The sequence below is a fragment of the Saccopteryx leptura genome, chromosome 9 (genome assembly GCF_036850995.1).
Source record: "Saccopteryx leptura isolate mSacLep1 chromosome 9, mSacLep1_pri_phased_curated, whole genome shotgun sequence".
NCBI lineage: Eukaryota > Metazoa > Chordata > Mammalia > Chiroptera > Emballonuridae > Saccopteryx > Saccopteryx leptura.
Window position 1 is genome coordinate 64,074,440 of NC_089511.1, and position 14,063 is coordinate 64,088,502.

At 38.5% G+C, this 14,063-nt stretch overlaps 1 protein-coding gene across 1 annotated transcript in view; it reads left to right on the plus strand.

Moving 5' to 3' along the window:
- The window catches only part of REEP3 (receptor accessory protein 3), a 117,263-nt gene that overhangs the window by 39,803 nt on the left and 63,397 nt on the right, over positions 1 to 14,063 (plus strand). The window contains exon 2 of the mRNA XM_066348779.1: positions 12,487 to 12,559. Coding sequence (XP_066204876.1) covers positions 12,487 to 12,559 — 73 coding nt within the window. The remainder of the gene's footprint in view (positions 1 to 12,486; positions 12,560 to 14,063) is intronic.

A 14,063-nucleotide genomic window follows, 5' to 3' on the forward strand; every position in this document is an offset into this window, starting at 1 on the left:
TCTACTCTTGGCCTTGGGGGAAGTTTGTTTAAAAATTCAAGTTTCCCTGAGTCATGCTTTCTGCCACCTCTTATTACTTGCTACTTGTTAGGCTCAGAATTGTAATTCAGAGATTAGGTACAGTATTGGATGTGGCTTGCCCCTTAACCTCAGTTGTCATTCTATCCAGACTTTTTTTTTTTTGCTATTTTTAATTTTTTCTTCAGCCCCCAGAAGGGTGTGCCCACAGGAGTCCAGTGGGTGTGGCCACTGTGTTCCCTGTGTGTGGTCTGTCCGCCTGCCCACCGTCACTGCTGCTGCCCCCTTGCAGGTTTGGCTTTGGTGCTGCTGGTGCTGGCCCGCTGCTACAGCTTCTGCCTCCGCAGGTGGGCTTGCGCACACGCATGCTTGGGTTGTAGTTGTGGCTACCCCAGCCTTCGCCGCCACAGGCGGGCTTGCTCCTGTCGCTCGGATCGGCGGAGCCTCCCACCCTGCAGCAAGCACTCAGCAGCATTGGGGTTGGTGTACCTCAGACTTGAGCACTCACTACCTGTGTCCCTGATGTGCTCCCTGCTTCTAAGCTCCTCTTTACTCTGACTAGAGCAGGAGAGCCTCCGGATGGCGGAGTTATTTCTTCCCTTTGCTGGTGTTGCTGCCCCAGGAAAAAGGGCACTTTAGATTTGGGGAGTGACTCAGCCCAGGGGTTAGGGAGGCTGTCCCTCAAAGTGTCTCTCCCTGTGCCTCCGAGGTTACTCTCTTCTGGCAACTCCAGTCCCCTCAGCGCTCCCGCTCCTGGAGCCCTGGGTAAATGGCTATGAATGAGTTTTTTCTTCATGGTCCTTTTAAGACGGAGGCTGGGTCTGAGAGTTCTGTCTCTTTCTTGCAGATAGTATCCTGGCTTTTTTCTTAGCTAAATACTGTCCGTAGGCCTCTTCTATGCTCTGGGGCTCTAGACCAAGGCTCTGGTCCTAGCGCTGAGGACCCACAACCCTCCAGGCAGCCCACCCTGCCGCAAGAGTCCTTCCGGGCCACCACTCACTCCTGGGAACAGAGCAGCCCTTTCCGCGTCTCCACCTTTCCTACCAGTCTGTGTGGTTTCTTCAGTGGTACTTGGTTATAGAATCCTCTTAGTTTAGTCCAAAGTTCGTTTTTTAAGATGATTGTTCTTAAAATTAAGTTGTAATTCACTTTGGTTCTGGGAGGTGGGAGTTGGAACGTCTGCCTGCTCCATCGCCATCTTGCCATAGAAGTGCACAGGTCTTGAAATTAGAAGTTCTGTGTTTATTATGTTTTGGCTTTAACACTTGCTGGTTGCCTAATTCATAAGATTCTTAATTTCTCTGAACCTTAAACCTTTATTGTCTATAAAGATAGAACTATATACTACATCCCTCATCTGTGAGTTTCTTCCTTGTAGTGGTAATCAGAATGGAAAAATTACACCTGGGCAATGCTATATAGTTTTGGAGGACTATCATCTTTTAGCTATGTGAGCCATTTCTGGAACTCTGCTTATAGGATACGTTGTTACTTGAGTGCTTCAACGGTTTGCAGCCCTTGGTTTCATAGTGTACTCTATTTTGAGTTCAGCATTTTTTAAGCACTTTTTTTTTATTTGGGTCTATCTACCACATAGTAAGCCCTCATGGTGGAGAGTGAAGGGTGACTGAGGAGAGAGTGAAGGGATGATGAAGTACATTATGCTTTGCTATGGATTGTTATTTTTCCCTTAGTTTTATCTTAGCTTTCCTTCTAGAGTAGGTATTAGAACCTCTGGACTAAATCTAATTTTTTTTTGATTGCTTGATTTTAGAGAGAGAGAGGAAGGGAGAAAGAGAGCAAGAGACAGGAACATTGATCTGTTCCTGTATGTACCTTGACCAGAAGTCGAACTGGTGGCACCTTTGCACTTGGGCTGACATTCAGTTGAGCTCTCCAGCCAGGGCATGGAGTAAATTGAGAAGTTTAGCTCTGACAACGTGAAAATTCCAAACTTCATAGCTCCTGATGACTATAATTAAAACATGTATAAAGTCTTTCACAGTAATTATTCCTGTCTTCTTCTCTCCTTGGCAATTTTAAAATTATATCATTGGTTATAGAAATCAGAATTTGGGGTTTTTCTCATGGGTGGGACTTTTTGCTGCTGTATGCAATTTTCATATTTTTCTTTAAGGCCACTTAAATTGTTTTACTGAATAGAAATTCTCTATGAGTAGAAGTTCTTAGCAACAAATCTCTTTTTCTTGAGATTGTGTAAGACAAAAGTTACATATTATTTTGACAGTGATCATGCATGGACGTTTGATGCATCATGGCTGTTTAACCAGTGGCATAGTGATTCATGGAGGAGGAATGTACAAAGGTGCGTTCGTTCTCACTGGACCTTGCACCAGTTGTAATCATTTGGTCTTAACACAAAGTCATTTTCAAAGATTTATTAAATGTTGTCACTTGAGTTTACCTGTCTTTTCCCTATGATCTCTTACACTTACTGTATTTTAATGTCTAAGTAAGGCTAGAGTTTGGTAAAAGTCAAGACAACTATAGTCATTTTTCACATTACTTTAAAAATCCTATTAAAGTAAAACCAGTTTACCATACTAACAGCGTATTGTTTAATCATAGTCAATTTTAATCAAAGCATAACATTGTCACACCTTAGTTTGTTGAATATGCACAATTCAGAAATTTGAATTCTCAAGCCTCACTTCCAAAAATTCTCATTCTCAGTTGATTCATTCTTTTTTCTATTTTTATTTATTATTATTTTTTTTTAGGGAGAGACAGGAAGGGAGAGAGACGAGAAGCATCAGCGTGTAGTTGCATGATTTTAGTAGCTCAGTGACTGCTTCTCATGTGTGCTTTGATGGGGGGGGTCCAGCTAAGCCAATGACTACTTGCTCAAGCCAGTGACCTTGGGCTTCAAGCAGGTGACCTTGGGCTCGAGCCGGTGACCTTGGGCTTCAAGCCAGTGACCTTTGCACTCAAGCTAGCAACCTGGTGCTCGAGCCTGTGCTCAAGCCAGATAAGCCTGTACTGAAGCCAGGGACTTTGGGGTTTTTGAACCTGGGACCTTAGCATCCCAGGTTCATGCTCTATCAACTGCATCATCACTGGTCAGGCATTAATTTATTCTTATACACAGACAGAACTACTGTGTGTAAGAATGAGAACTACTTAACCATTTATAGAGGATGCTTTTCAAGTAGTTTGCAAGGGCTTAGGATTTCTCAGAGGATTCTACAATAAATGAAATTCAGTTCTCTGAGGACAACTTAATTTCATTGGTCTCTTATTAATGTGCATTTCTCTCACTCATTGAGGTTCCTAAGAAAGATTTTCTCTAAAGGAAAAATACTGCTTTGAAAAAAGTTGCCCTGGCCAGATAGCTCAGTTGGTTGGAGCATTGTCTTGAAGCACAGAGGTTGCCAGTTCAATCCCTGGTCAGGGAGCATACAGGAACAGCTTGATGTTCCTCTCTCTCTCTCTCTCTCTCTCTCTCTTCCTCTTTCACTAAAATTAATAAAGAAAACTTTTTTATAAAAGAAAAAAGTCAGAAAACTATTGTTATTAGGTAATTTCTAAGATTGCTATTATTTAAGATTCTGACTAGATAGATAGATAGATGTATAATTTTTTTTTAACTGAAAGGAGGGAAAATAGACTCTTGCATGAGTCTCAACCAGAATCCACCTGGCAAACCTCTGTCTAGGGCCGACACTCGAATCAGCCAAGCTAACCTCAGCACATGAAAGTGATGTGCTCAGATCAACCAAGCTATCCTCAGTGCCTTGGACTGACACTCGAACCAATTGAGCCACTGGCTACAAGAGGGGAAGAAAGGGAAGAGGTAGGGGAAGAAAAGCAGATGTATGCTTCTCATGTGTGCCCTAACCAGGAATCAAACTCAAGATGTGCGCATGCAAGGCTGACACTATCCACTGAGAGCCAACTGGCCAGGGCAAATTATATTTTTAAAATTCATTAGAGCCTATATTAATATTACAGATCTGATATTCAAGCAGAATTGAACTATATTATAGGACAGAAATCTTTTGCCCTCATTGTCTTTTTTTATCTTGCTGAAAGCCCTTTATAAACTTGGTTGCCATAATCTAGCCTTCTTTATTTTACTAAATTCTCTGAATTCCCTCAGTACATAGTATTTCATTGTCCTCCTGATAGAAACATACTGTAGTTTCCCTTGGCTAAAAACACATAGGCATTGGTACCTGTAATGCTTAACAGCCTGGAGGAAAGGGGACTGATTCATATCATTTGCTAATTTCCATGATGTAATTACTCCCTGCAATAAGCTTATTTCAAGCTACCAATGTTATGTCACTGAATGTAGAGCTGGGAAGAGATCCACACAGCATACTAGTATTTATTTCTACAGATAGTATAGATGTGAATAACTTTAAAAGTATAGCAAATATATGGTAAAATAACTAGAAATAAAATAATTAGGAAATGATGAGGTTTTGAGTTTTTGTTGTTTTTGTTATTATGCCTTTCTCTGTTTAAATTATTTTACTATAAGATAACCAAGAAAGAGTTTCCATGCTTATCATGGGGAAATAGATTGTTTCAAAATAGGAGAAGAATTTTACTTTTCATTTTATACCTTATTCTGTTGTTAAATTTATGAGCAACAATAACAACAAAAGAATGGTATTAAAGAAGAAGCTTGCTGGGTAATTTTGATGTGTGGCAAAGTTGGGGAACTACTGGTAGTTTCTAGTTACAGCTACCTAAACTAAAAAATTATTTTCTTGGTTCTCTGGGGCCTTAGAGCTGAATTTTGTGCTTGACTGCAATGACTACTACATTTAACTATCTATACTTTGTCATATTCTTTGAAATTATTTGAGAAAACTTTTGTCAAATGTATAATGTTAAAATATAAAAAAATCCACCAGATTTAAGACTAGAAAAATAGTAATCAAAGTAAATAATCAAACTGGCAAATGCAAGGGTAAATATGCCAATCTTAAGGCCCACCATATTTGATATGATAGAACAGGGGTCCCCAAACTATGGCCCGCGGGCCGCATGCGGCCCCCTGAGGCCATTTATCCGGCCCCCTGCCGCACACCCGGAAGGGGCACCTCTTTCATTGGTGGTCAGTGAGAGGAGCATAGTTCCCATTGAAATACTGGTCAGTTTGTTCACTTAAGTTTACTTGTTCTCTATTTTAAATATTATATTCATTCCCATTTTGTTTTTTTACTTTAAAATAAGATATGTGTAGTGTGCATAGGGATTTGTTCATAGTTTTTTTATAGTCTGGCTCTCCAACAGTCTGAGGGACAGTGAACTGGCCCCCTGTGTAAAAAGTTTGGGGACCCCTGTGATAGAACAGTGGATTTTGCCTGTAAGCTTTACGGCAATCCGATAGAAGGGCACCATTTTCTCAAAGCTAAGCTTTTAATTGTACTAAATTCCAAAATAAATCTCACACATAAAATTCCATACACTCTGCTCACAAAAATTAGGGGATATTTTAAAACGAATATGAAGCAATAAAAAAAAGCATTTGATTATTTTTTATTAAACAAGAACATCAGAAAAGCAAAGGACAAGTCAAAGAAACTTGTTCGGTTATGCAAATGAGATGCAAAACCAACTTTTAATATCACTGGTTAAAATGCACTATACAAAAGGCTGAAAGTACTGGAGTATTTGCATATTCCCTGATCATGAAAGTGCACATCCTTCTATTTCCCAGCCCTTGCAATGCCCCTGCAACACAATTTTCCTGAATGCGAAGCCTGGGAGCCATAGGACGTCTTGAGGGTGGTCAAACACAGACGACAGTGGCAACAGCACTTGGAACATCCCAAAGCGTGATTAGCAGACTGTGGAATCACTTTCAAGAGAATGGCACAGTACGAAGAAGACGAGGGCAGGGTCACCCTTCTGCCACAACAGCAAGAGATGACCGCTACTTGACCTTATTGTCAAGAAGGAACAGGTGCAGGAATGCAACAGAGCTGCAGGGACAGTTTCCTGCCACTAGATGATGGATATGCACCCAGACCATATGAAATCAGCTCCACTGTATTGGACTGCATGCCCGGCTACCGATGGTATGCATTTCGTTATCTGCTGAACACCAAAGAACCCGTAGAAGGTGGACTGATGAGCATCGTCATTGGATGCATGATGAGTGGTCAACTGTCCTCTTCTCTGACAAGTCACAGTTCAGTCTGCAGCCTGACAATCATTGTGTCCTGATCTGGCATAAACAAGGAACACAGGAGAATCCATGTTTCATGTGAGAAAGGGACTCCTTTCTTGTCCTTTGGTGGTGGTGGAATCATGGTGTGGGCTGGCATTAGCATTGGTAGTCATACCGACACCCACGTGATCAGAAACAGATCATTGACTGCTGTCAGATAATCGAGATGGGGTCCTGCACCCTATAGTGGTACCCTGTGCGGGAGCAGTTGGAAACAACTTGCTTTTCATGGATGATAGTGCAAGGCCCCACTGTGTGCATCTCGTCAACAACATGCTTCAGGTGGCAGGAATCGAACACATGGACTGGCCTTCGTGTTCTCCATACCTGAATCCCATTGAACATGCTTAGGATACACTGGGAAGACATCTGGCAAATGCCTCCCGCAACACTTCTTGAGCTGGAAGTTGCCCTGGAGCAAGAGTGGCAGAGGATCCCACAAGAACTGCTGGACAATCTGAACATGACCGTGCCCCATCACTGTCAGTGTGTTTTGGCAGTCTTGGGTGACCATACACCCTACTGAACAGTCAAGGTGTGGCACTCTCGTCCAGTTTGACATGCTTCTGTTCACCCCCACAAATATGTCACTTGCTGCTCAATCGCAATAATTGAGTTTGCATCTCACTTGCATCATTGAACAACGTTTTTTGACTTGTCATTTGCTTTTCTGATGTTCCTGTTTAATAAAAATAAAATCAAATGCTTCTTTTTTTAATTGCTTCATATTCATTTTGAAATATTCCCTAATTTTTGTGAGCAGTTTATTATGGAAAGTACTTAACATTCTTTCTACCTCATATAAATTGTGAATAAATTATTACTAGTAATCATAGGAAGATTGTTTGTCATAGCATTACAATAGTAGACATGTCAGAAATTATTGGAATAACTCATATATATAAGGGAATATTACACTATTTGGTTGTTAAATGATGTTCTTAAAGAACATTTAAAGATACAAGAAAATACTTATAACATTGAATGAAAGGGCAGGATAAAAATCTACATGCTCTAAAACGTCAAATATTTATGCTTACATTATGTTATCAAATTTTATATTTTGAAAATACTGTCTTTGAACTATGTTTTAAAATAATGTTTTAGAAACATTTTCTAAAACTGGAAAAGATAATACCAAAAGGTTAAGAATGGACACTTAATAATTCTTAAAGTAAGTGATAGGTTTAGGGGGATTTATTATAGTAATACTATTCATTTCTACCTATTTTCATTTTTCATAATACTTTTTCTTAAAGGAATGACAAAAATAGATAAAAAAGAAAAGTTTAAATTTTTGGATATAGTGCTTTTAACTTGTTTAAATGTAAATTAACTCTTGATCAGTTGTGTTGTTAAACTATTAATGCTTTTTTAAAGGTTTTAAAGCATTTGAGAGATTATGTCACTCTTGCAAAAAGTTCAATAAAAATTGTAATTAATACATAAATATGTGTGGAGTAACCTTTATCAAAAAAGAAAGATGGTTCATTCAGTAATGGAATTACTAGTTATTTATATTGACTTTTTTATACTTTCTACATCTAAAAATTCTATTGTAAAAGCTGTTTTTAGGTTCTTAATTACAAAAAGAAGCTAAAATCAATTTTTTGTGAAATTATGATAACTTATGATTAAATGACATTCTAATATTGAGAGTGCTCTTAGTAGTGACTTCTGAGATTTGCCTTTAAGTATGTTATTTATTATTCTCTTAAACAGTTTTGGTGAAGCATGCATTGTATCTGAACATATGTCTATAAAATAGCTAATTCAGGTATTTTCCATTTATGAAAAATGATACAAGGACCATTTCCAGTACTACATTCCCTTAAATTTTATTTTCTTTTTTAAGTAGTATACGTTTTTCGATATAGCCAGTGTTCATATAGGCAACTTGACCTTCATGGGAGGGAAGGGTGTTATGAGTATTTTGGCAGAGTTCTCCCTCATTAGTCAAAAATAAGACTAAGAGGAAATGAGTAACTATTTCTTCCTGCCTTTATAGCTGAAACAATATTCAAATTTATAGGTGCATTTTATTTGTAGGAAATAAATCCCTTTATAAACCCTAAGTTTATCTTGTAGGTGGCCTTCTAAAATAAACTTTTATTTTATATACTGTGTTCATATTTTGGCTTTATGCCTGACCACCCAGATTACAAACATCTACAGTAGGATCCAATATTAAAGAAAATAAATAGGAAAAAAGACTATAAGTTATTACAGATGTTAGTAATAAATTATTCAGTAATATTCACAATGGAGCAGTAATAAGTTATAATATTAAGAATGGGGGTTCTTAAAAATGGTCCCACTATTCAGTAAGACATTTAATCTTCCCCATATTCCAAATGAAATACATTTTTGTTTTCTACTCTTACAAAAGTTAGATATTAGGGATATTGTGTTTATTCTTTGGACTGGTTCTATTCAATACAAAAGTTAAAAATTAAAGGCACAGCACCTATATCCATAGTGTCAACTAGAACCAAATCCTTATTGTATGTAAGTACCTATTTTGGAAATCAGTTATGTCCTTTAAAAAATACATAAAATGATCTAAAATAGAATATGCTATGGGCAAAATGACTAATCCTGACAAATTTTAAAGTTCAAAAAAATGTAAGTTAGAAGTCTATGAAGGACTTTTGGATTGGAGGGAGGTGAATGAATTAAGCAAGGAGGGAAAAAAGCAGAGAGGGAAAGATGAGGGTGGAAGGCATTGCAGGCAAGAAACATTATTGGGAAAACAGCTGTGATAGGCTTGCTCGCTTGCACTTTGCATGATTAGTGTGTGAGCATATGGCAGAGCCACATATGCCTAGCCTATGTAAGGCTACAAGTGCTTTCATTCAGGGTGTGGCATTTAGTGGATCGCTTGCCTACCACTGTGAGGGGCTGTTTTGTTGTTCATTTGCCTGCTGCCGTGAGAAGTGGTTTTCCCCTGCCTGTTTGCTCATCTGTTGTTGGAAGAACCTATTAAATGGAATGGCCCAATGCTTTCCAGCTCCATAATTCCTCTATCTGCATGAATCCATTGTGAACCTGCCTGGCATCAGCCACAGGCATTATATCTGGCATAGTGGGTAGGATTCAGTTCAGACTGGTGTGGAGCCACCAACATCTGTGAAGGGTGCAATAGAGGAGTGACTATTCTTGAGCTTGTAGTTCCCTATGGTTACCCTGTTGGGGACCATGAGCTGAATGTTTTTTATAACCTAGTGAGCAGAAACTGAAAGCTCTGTGCAAGAGGCCACCTGAGTCTAAGATCTCCAGTGTGAGCTTGAGACTGAGAACCAACAATGGCTTGAACTGCAACAGTTGCTGCAGAAGGGGGCCAACTGCTTGCAAGAGCTTCAGTGTGAAATGCAGGTTGAACACCAACAATGCCTGGAACTGGAATGGTCTCTAGAGAAGGAATTGGGGGTTCAAGAGTTTCAGTTTGCCCTAGAAGCTGATTGCTGGCACTGGCAGTTGTTAGAGAAACAACTACAGGTTCAAGAGCTCCAGTTTCAGCTTCAGGTCGAGAGCCAGCAGCCACAAGAGCCAAAATGGTCGCTGAAGAAAGAGCTGCATTCGTGCTGGTGGAGTAGCTTTGAGTCCGTGGTAGCAGGCATTTCCATCTCCTCTTCTGAGAAGGAAGAGGTTCGGCTGAAACTGCCATTGGCAGGTGGTCACCCAGAAGGTAAAAACACAATAGCCAAAAGAGCCTCAGGGGCAGGCACAGCCCCCTGCACAAGTAGTTGAGCACTCTGTGGTCCGGCCCTACAACCCAGAAAGAGTTGATGGAGTTAGGGGTGAAATTCAGGCAGAAACACATCAAGTCCCTGGCAGCGTAGTTGTTGCAGTTGTGAGACATACAGGTGGATGGCATCATGCTCTCCGGAACAGAGATGGAGAATTAACTGCTATTACCATGCACTTCTCCCTGAGGCAACATCTTGAGAACTGCCATGACAACCCAGGAAACCATAGGGAAAACAGCTATGTTAGGCTTACTCACTGGTTTCCCAGCTGCAAGCATTTAGCATGATTAGTGTATGAGCTCATGGCAGAAAGCCACATATGTATGCCTATGAAAAGCTGTGGGTGCTTTCCCTTGGTGGTGATTCTCCCAGATCGCTCTCCTGCCACTGCAAGGTGTGGTACCTGATTCCCTCAGCTGCCACTGTGAGGGGCAGTTTTCCTGATCCTTTGCCCTCCACTGTGAAAAGTGGTTTTCCTTTGCTTATTTGCTCAACTGTGCTATGAGTCGCCAATAAGTCAGTAATGGCCCAATGCTTTCCGGCTCCACAGTTCCTCTACTGTCAGCTCAAATTGAATGTGAACCTGCCTGGCTTCGACCACCAGCATTACACATTCCCTGTTAGAGTTGGTGATGGCTGACATTCGAATGGTCTGGCAGAATGAATGCTGAAGAGTTGCTGGAGGCAGTGAGTCAATGGCAGTCGTATACTGAGCTACAGCAGGTTCTCTGGGAACTAAGTATGAGGCTGCTTTCAACCTGAGACAAATTCCAGTACAGGGGCCTCCTACAGTTAACTTGACCAGTACTTCTTTAAACTGTCAAAGGCTAGCCCTGGCTGGGAGCTCAGCATTAGAGCACCAACCCAATACACCACAGTGGGTGCGGTCGCCGCCCCCACCCCCAGCCCCTGGTCAGGCAGGGCACAATCCCTGGACAGAGCACATACAAGAATCAACAAGTGAATGCATGGATAAATGAAACAACACATTAATATTTCTCTCTTTCTCTAAAAAATGAATAAATAAAAAATTTATAAATTGTCTTAAGAAACTTACAGTCAAGAGGAGCTAAGGAGGCAAGAAACAATTTAATATGCAATTCTGGGTGAGATCTTGGGACAGAAAAAATAATACTAGGTGAAAACTAAAGTCTGAATAAAGTATGGACTTTTGTTAATAAAAATTAATATTAGTTTATAATACTAATGCTAGATGTTAATAATAGGGGAAACTTGTTGCAGAGTATATGAGGACTATGCTATCTTTTCAACTTTTCTATAAAATTTGAAACTATTTGAAAATAAAAGATTCTTTTTAAAAAACAGAAGAAAAAAAGACAAGTAGACAAAATAGCTCACACTCAGGTATCAAAAAGGCCAGTTAACACTTGAAAGAAATTCATACTTACTGGTGCTCAGAAATGCACACTAAAAACATCTATGAGATTTATTTTTTTATTTAGCTGGTAAACGTTTTTTTAAGTAATGATACCCATGATTGACAATGTAGAGGAATATAAAGTGGAACTGCCTCTCTGGAGGGGATTTTAGTAATAGGTAAAAATGTGTGTATTCTTTGAAGCAACATCACAACCAGGAAGTGAATAATCAATATCCACAGAAATGTTTTTCACAGTATTATATACAATAGTCAAAACCTAGAGATTAAACAAACACTGATAAATATGGGATTGTTTAAATAAACAATGTAAAATATAATGATGATGTTAAGAATAATACAGTAGAATAATACTTGAGGACAAAAAAATTCCATGATGTATTATGTGAAACTGCACTTGTAAACCATATATAGTCTGTGTTATGCCATTTCTGCATCTGTTCTTTCATTATATGTATATATGTACACAACTCTTGGATCTGGGATTTGGTGAAATAATCTTAACAGATGGCATTAAAATAAGTCCTATTTGTGATTTAGTCATTTTATAAATATTTAAATAGAATTATTTGAATGTGTATTATAATAAATATATCATGTATTGTTTCCCAACACTGTCACTGTAATTAGAAATGAAGGACCACTTTTTCATTGTCACAGATGGTGTGTGTGCATGTTATATTTAAGGTATACTACACGTGGATAGAAGTAGGATTTTGCAAACAATAAAGTTTTGTGTGTGGTTATCTCTGACTAGTAGGGTTAGCATGATTTTTAATTTTTTTTTTTTTTGCAGTTTTCTACATTTTCCAAATGTTATTCAAGGAACCACAGAATATTTTTTTGTAATGAGAAAAAAATGTTTTAAATGGCAAGTTTTTTTAAATACTTTTCATGAAACTGTATCTGGAATATTGAAATTATTTTTTTGTAAGAAAAACAGGGTATTTTCCTTTTGCTGTTCTGAGTGATTTAGTTGTACACAAATTTACCTTCATACAAGTTTTACACTGTCATGTGTTTCCCATGTACTTTCTACTTTTGTTAGGTGATCTCTTCATGAGCTATTAAAAGCATTATTTGATTAGTCTTCTCATACTTTTTACTTTTAGGCTGGTGTTTGGAATGCTGTATCCTGCATATTATTCATACAAAGCTGTGAAAACAAAAAACGTGAAGGAATATGTAAGTATAGTTTTATGAGTAATTATTTTAGTTTAATGTACCCATTATAAACAAGACTAGAAAACTCATTTTGGAAGCTGGTATAATCTTTTGGGTTAAAAAATGTGATATAAATGCAAAGTACTGACGTTAGTCTTTTTTTAAACTAATTTTTAATAAAATTCCAAAGTGGAGTGTTGAAAACAATGTACCATTTAAATAAGTATGATTTCCAGATGAGTAATTGGATATCTCTTACTCATGTAGTCCGTAAAGTCCAGTATAATAAGAGGTTAGGGATTGTCTTTTTTTTAGTCTTATAAATTTATAGGTACCCTGAGAATATATCTCTTCAGCCCCAAAGCCGTTTCCTTCTTTCATAGGTGTTCTGTCACTTTCTAATTGATTTAAATATGCAGATCCTTTATCACTACTGACATTGCAATCACCAGTCTGCTTTTTGTTTGTATGGGTTTAACTATTCTGGATATTTCATATTAATGGAATCATATGGGACCTTTTATGTCAGGCTTCTTTCACTTAGCCTGTTTTCAAAATCCATCCACATAGTAGCGTGCTTTTATCAGTATTTCATTCCTTTTGTGGCTGAATAGTATCCCACTGTATGTATATACAACATTGTTTCTCAGTTCATTTATTGGTAGACATTTGGATTATTTATACCTTTTGACTATTATGAATAGTGTTACTATAAACATTCATGTACAAAGATGTGAGTACCTGTTTTCAGTTTTTGAGGCCATATATCCATGGTTCTTAGTACAGGTAGCCTGGTCATCCAACTGATCACATGGTCAGCAATCAAATGGTGATTCTTTATTCTATTTGTTCAGGGTGGATATGAAACTTTTATAACTAATCCATTTCATTAAACTTTTATAGTTGTTTTTTCTCCTCTATATAAAACTAATCTTTGAAGTGGAATATATACAAATCAATCAGAATGGTAGACTATATCTAGTATAGGAAGAGAAATTGCTTAGTTGAGCTCTGAAATTTTTCTGTCCTTTTATTATATAGCTCATAAATCTAGGACTGGTGAAGAAGTCTTAAGAGATGGAACCACGTTAAGTCCTAGTAATTTAAAGTAATTATATAAACTTTTTTAAGTGAGAGGAGGGGAGATAGAGAGGTAGACTCCCCCACCTGCGCCCTGCTCAGGATCCACCCTAGCAGCCCCCATCTGGGTCCAATGCTCGAATCAACCAAGCTGTCCTCAGTGCCCAGGGCTGATGCTTGAACCAGTTAAGCCACTGGCTTTGAGAGGGGGAAGAGAGAAAGAAGAGGGAGACGGTGGGGAAGAAAGCAGATACTTACGTTTCGTGTGTGCCTTGACCAGGAATTGAACCTGGATGTCTGTATGCTAGGCTGAAACTTTATCTGCTGAGCCAACCAGCCAGGGCTACAAATGTTTTTGAAGAGACATATTTTAATATATGTTATAGGAAATGCTTTAAGTATTGTTTGATAGTACTGGCATACATTCGTTTTAGAAACAGGATTT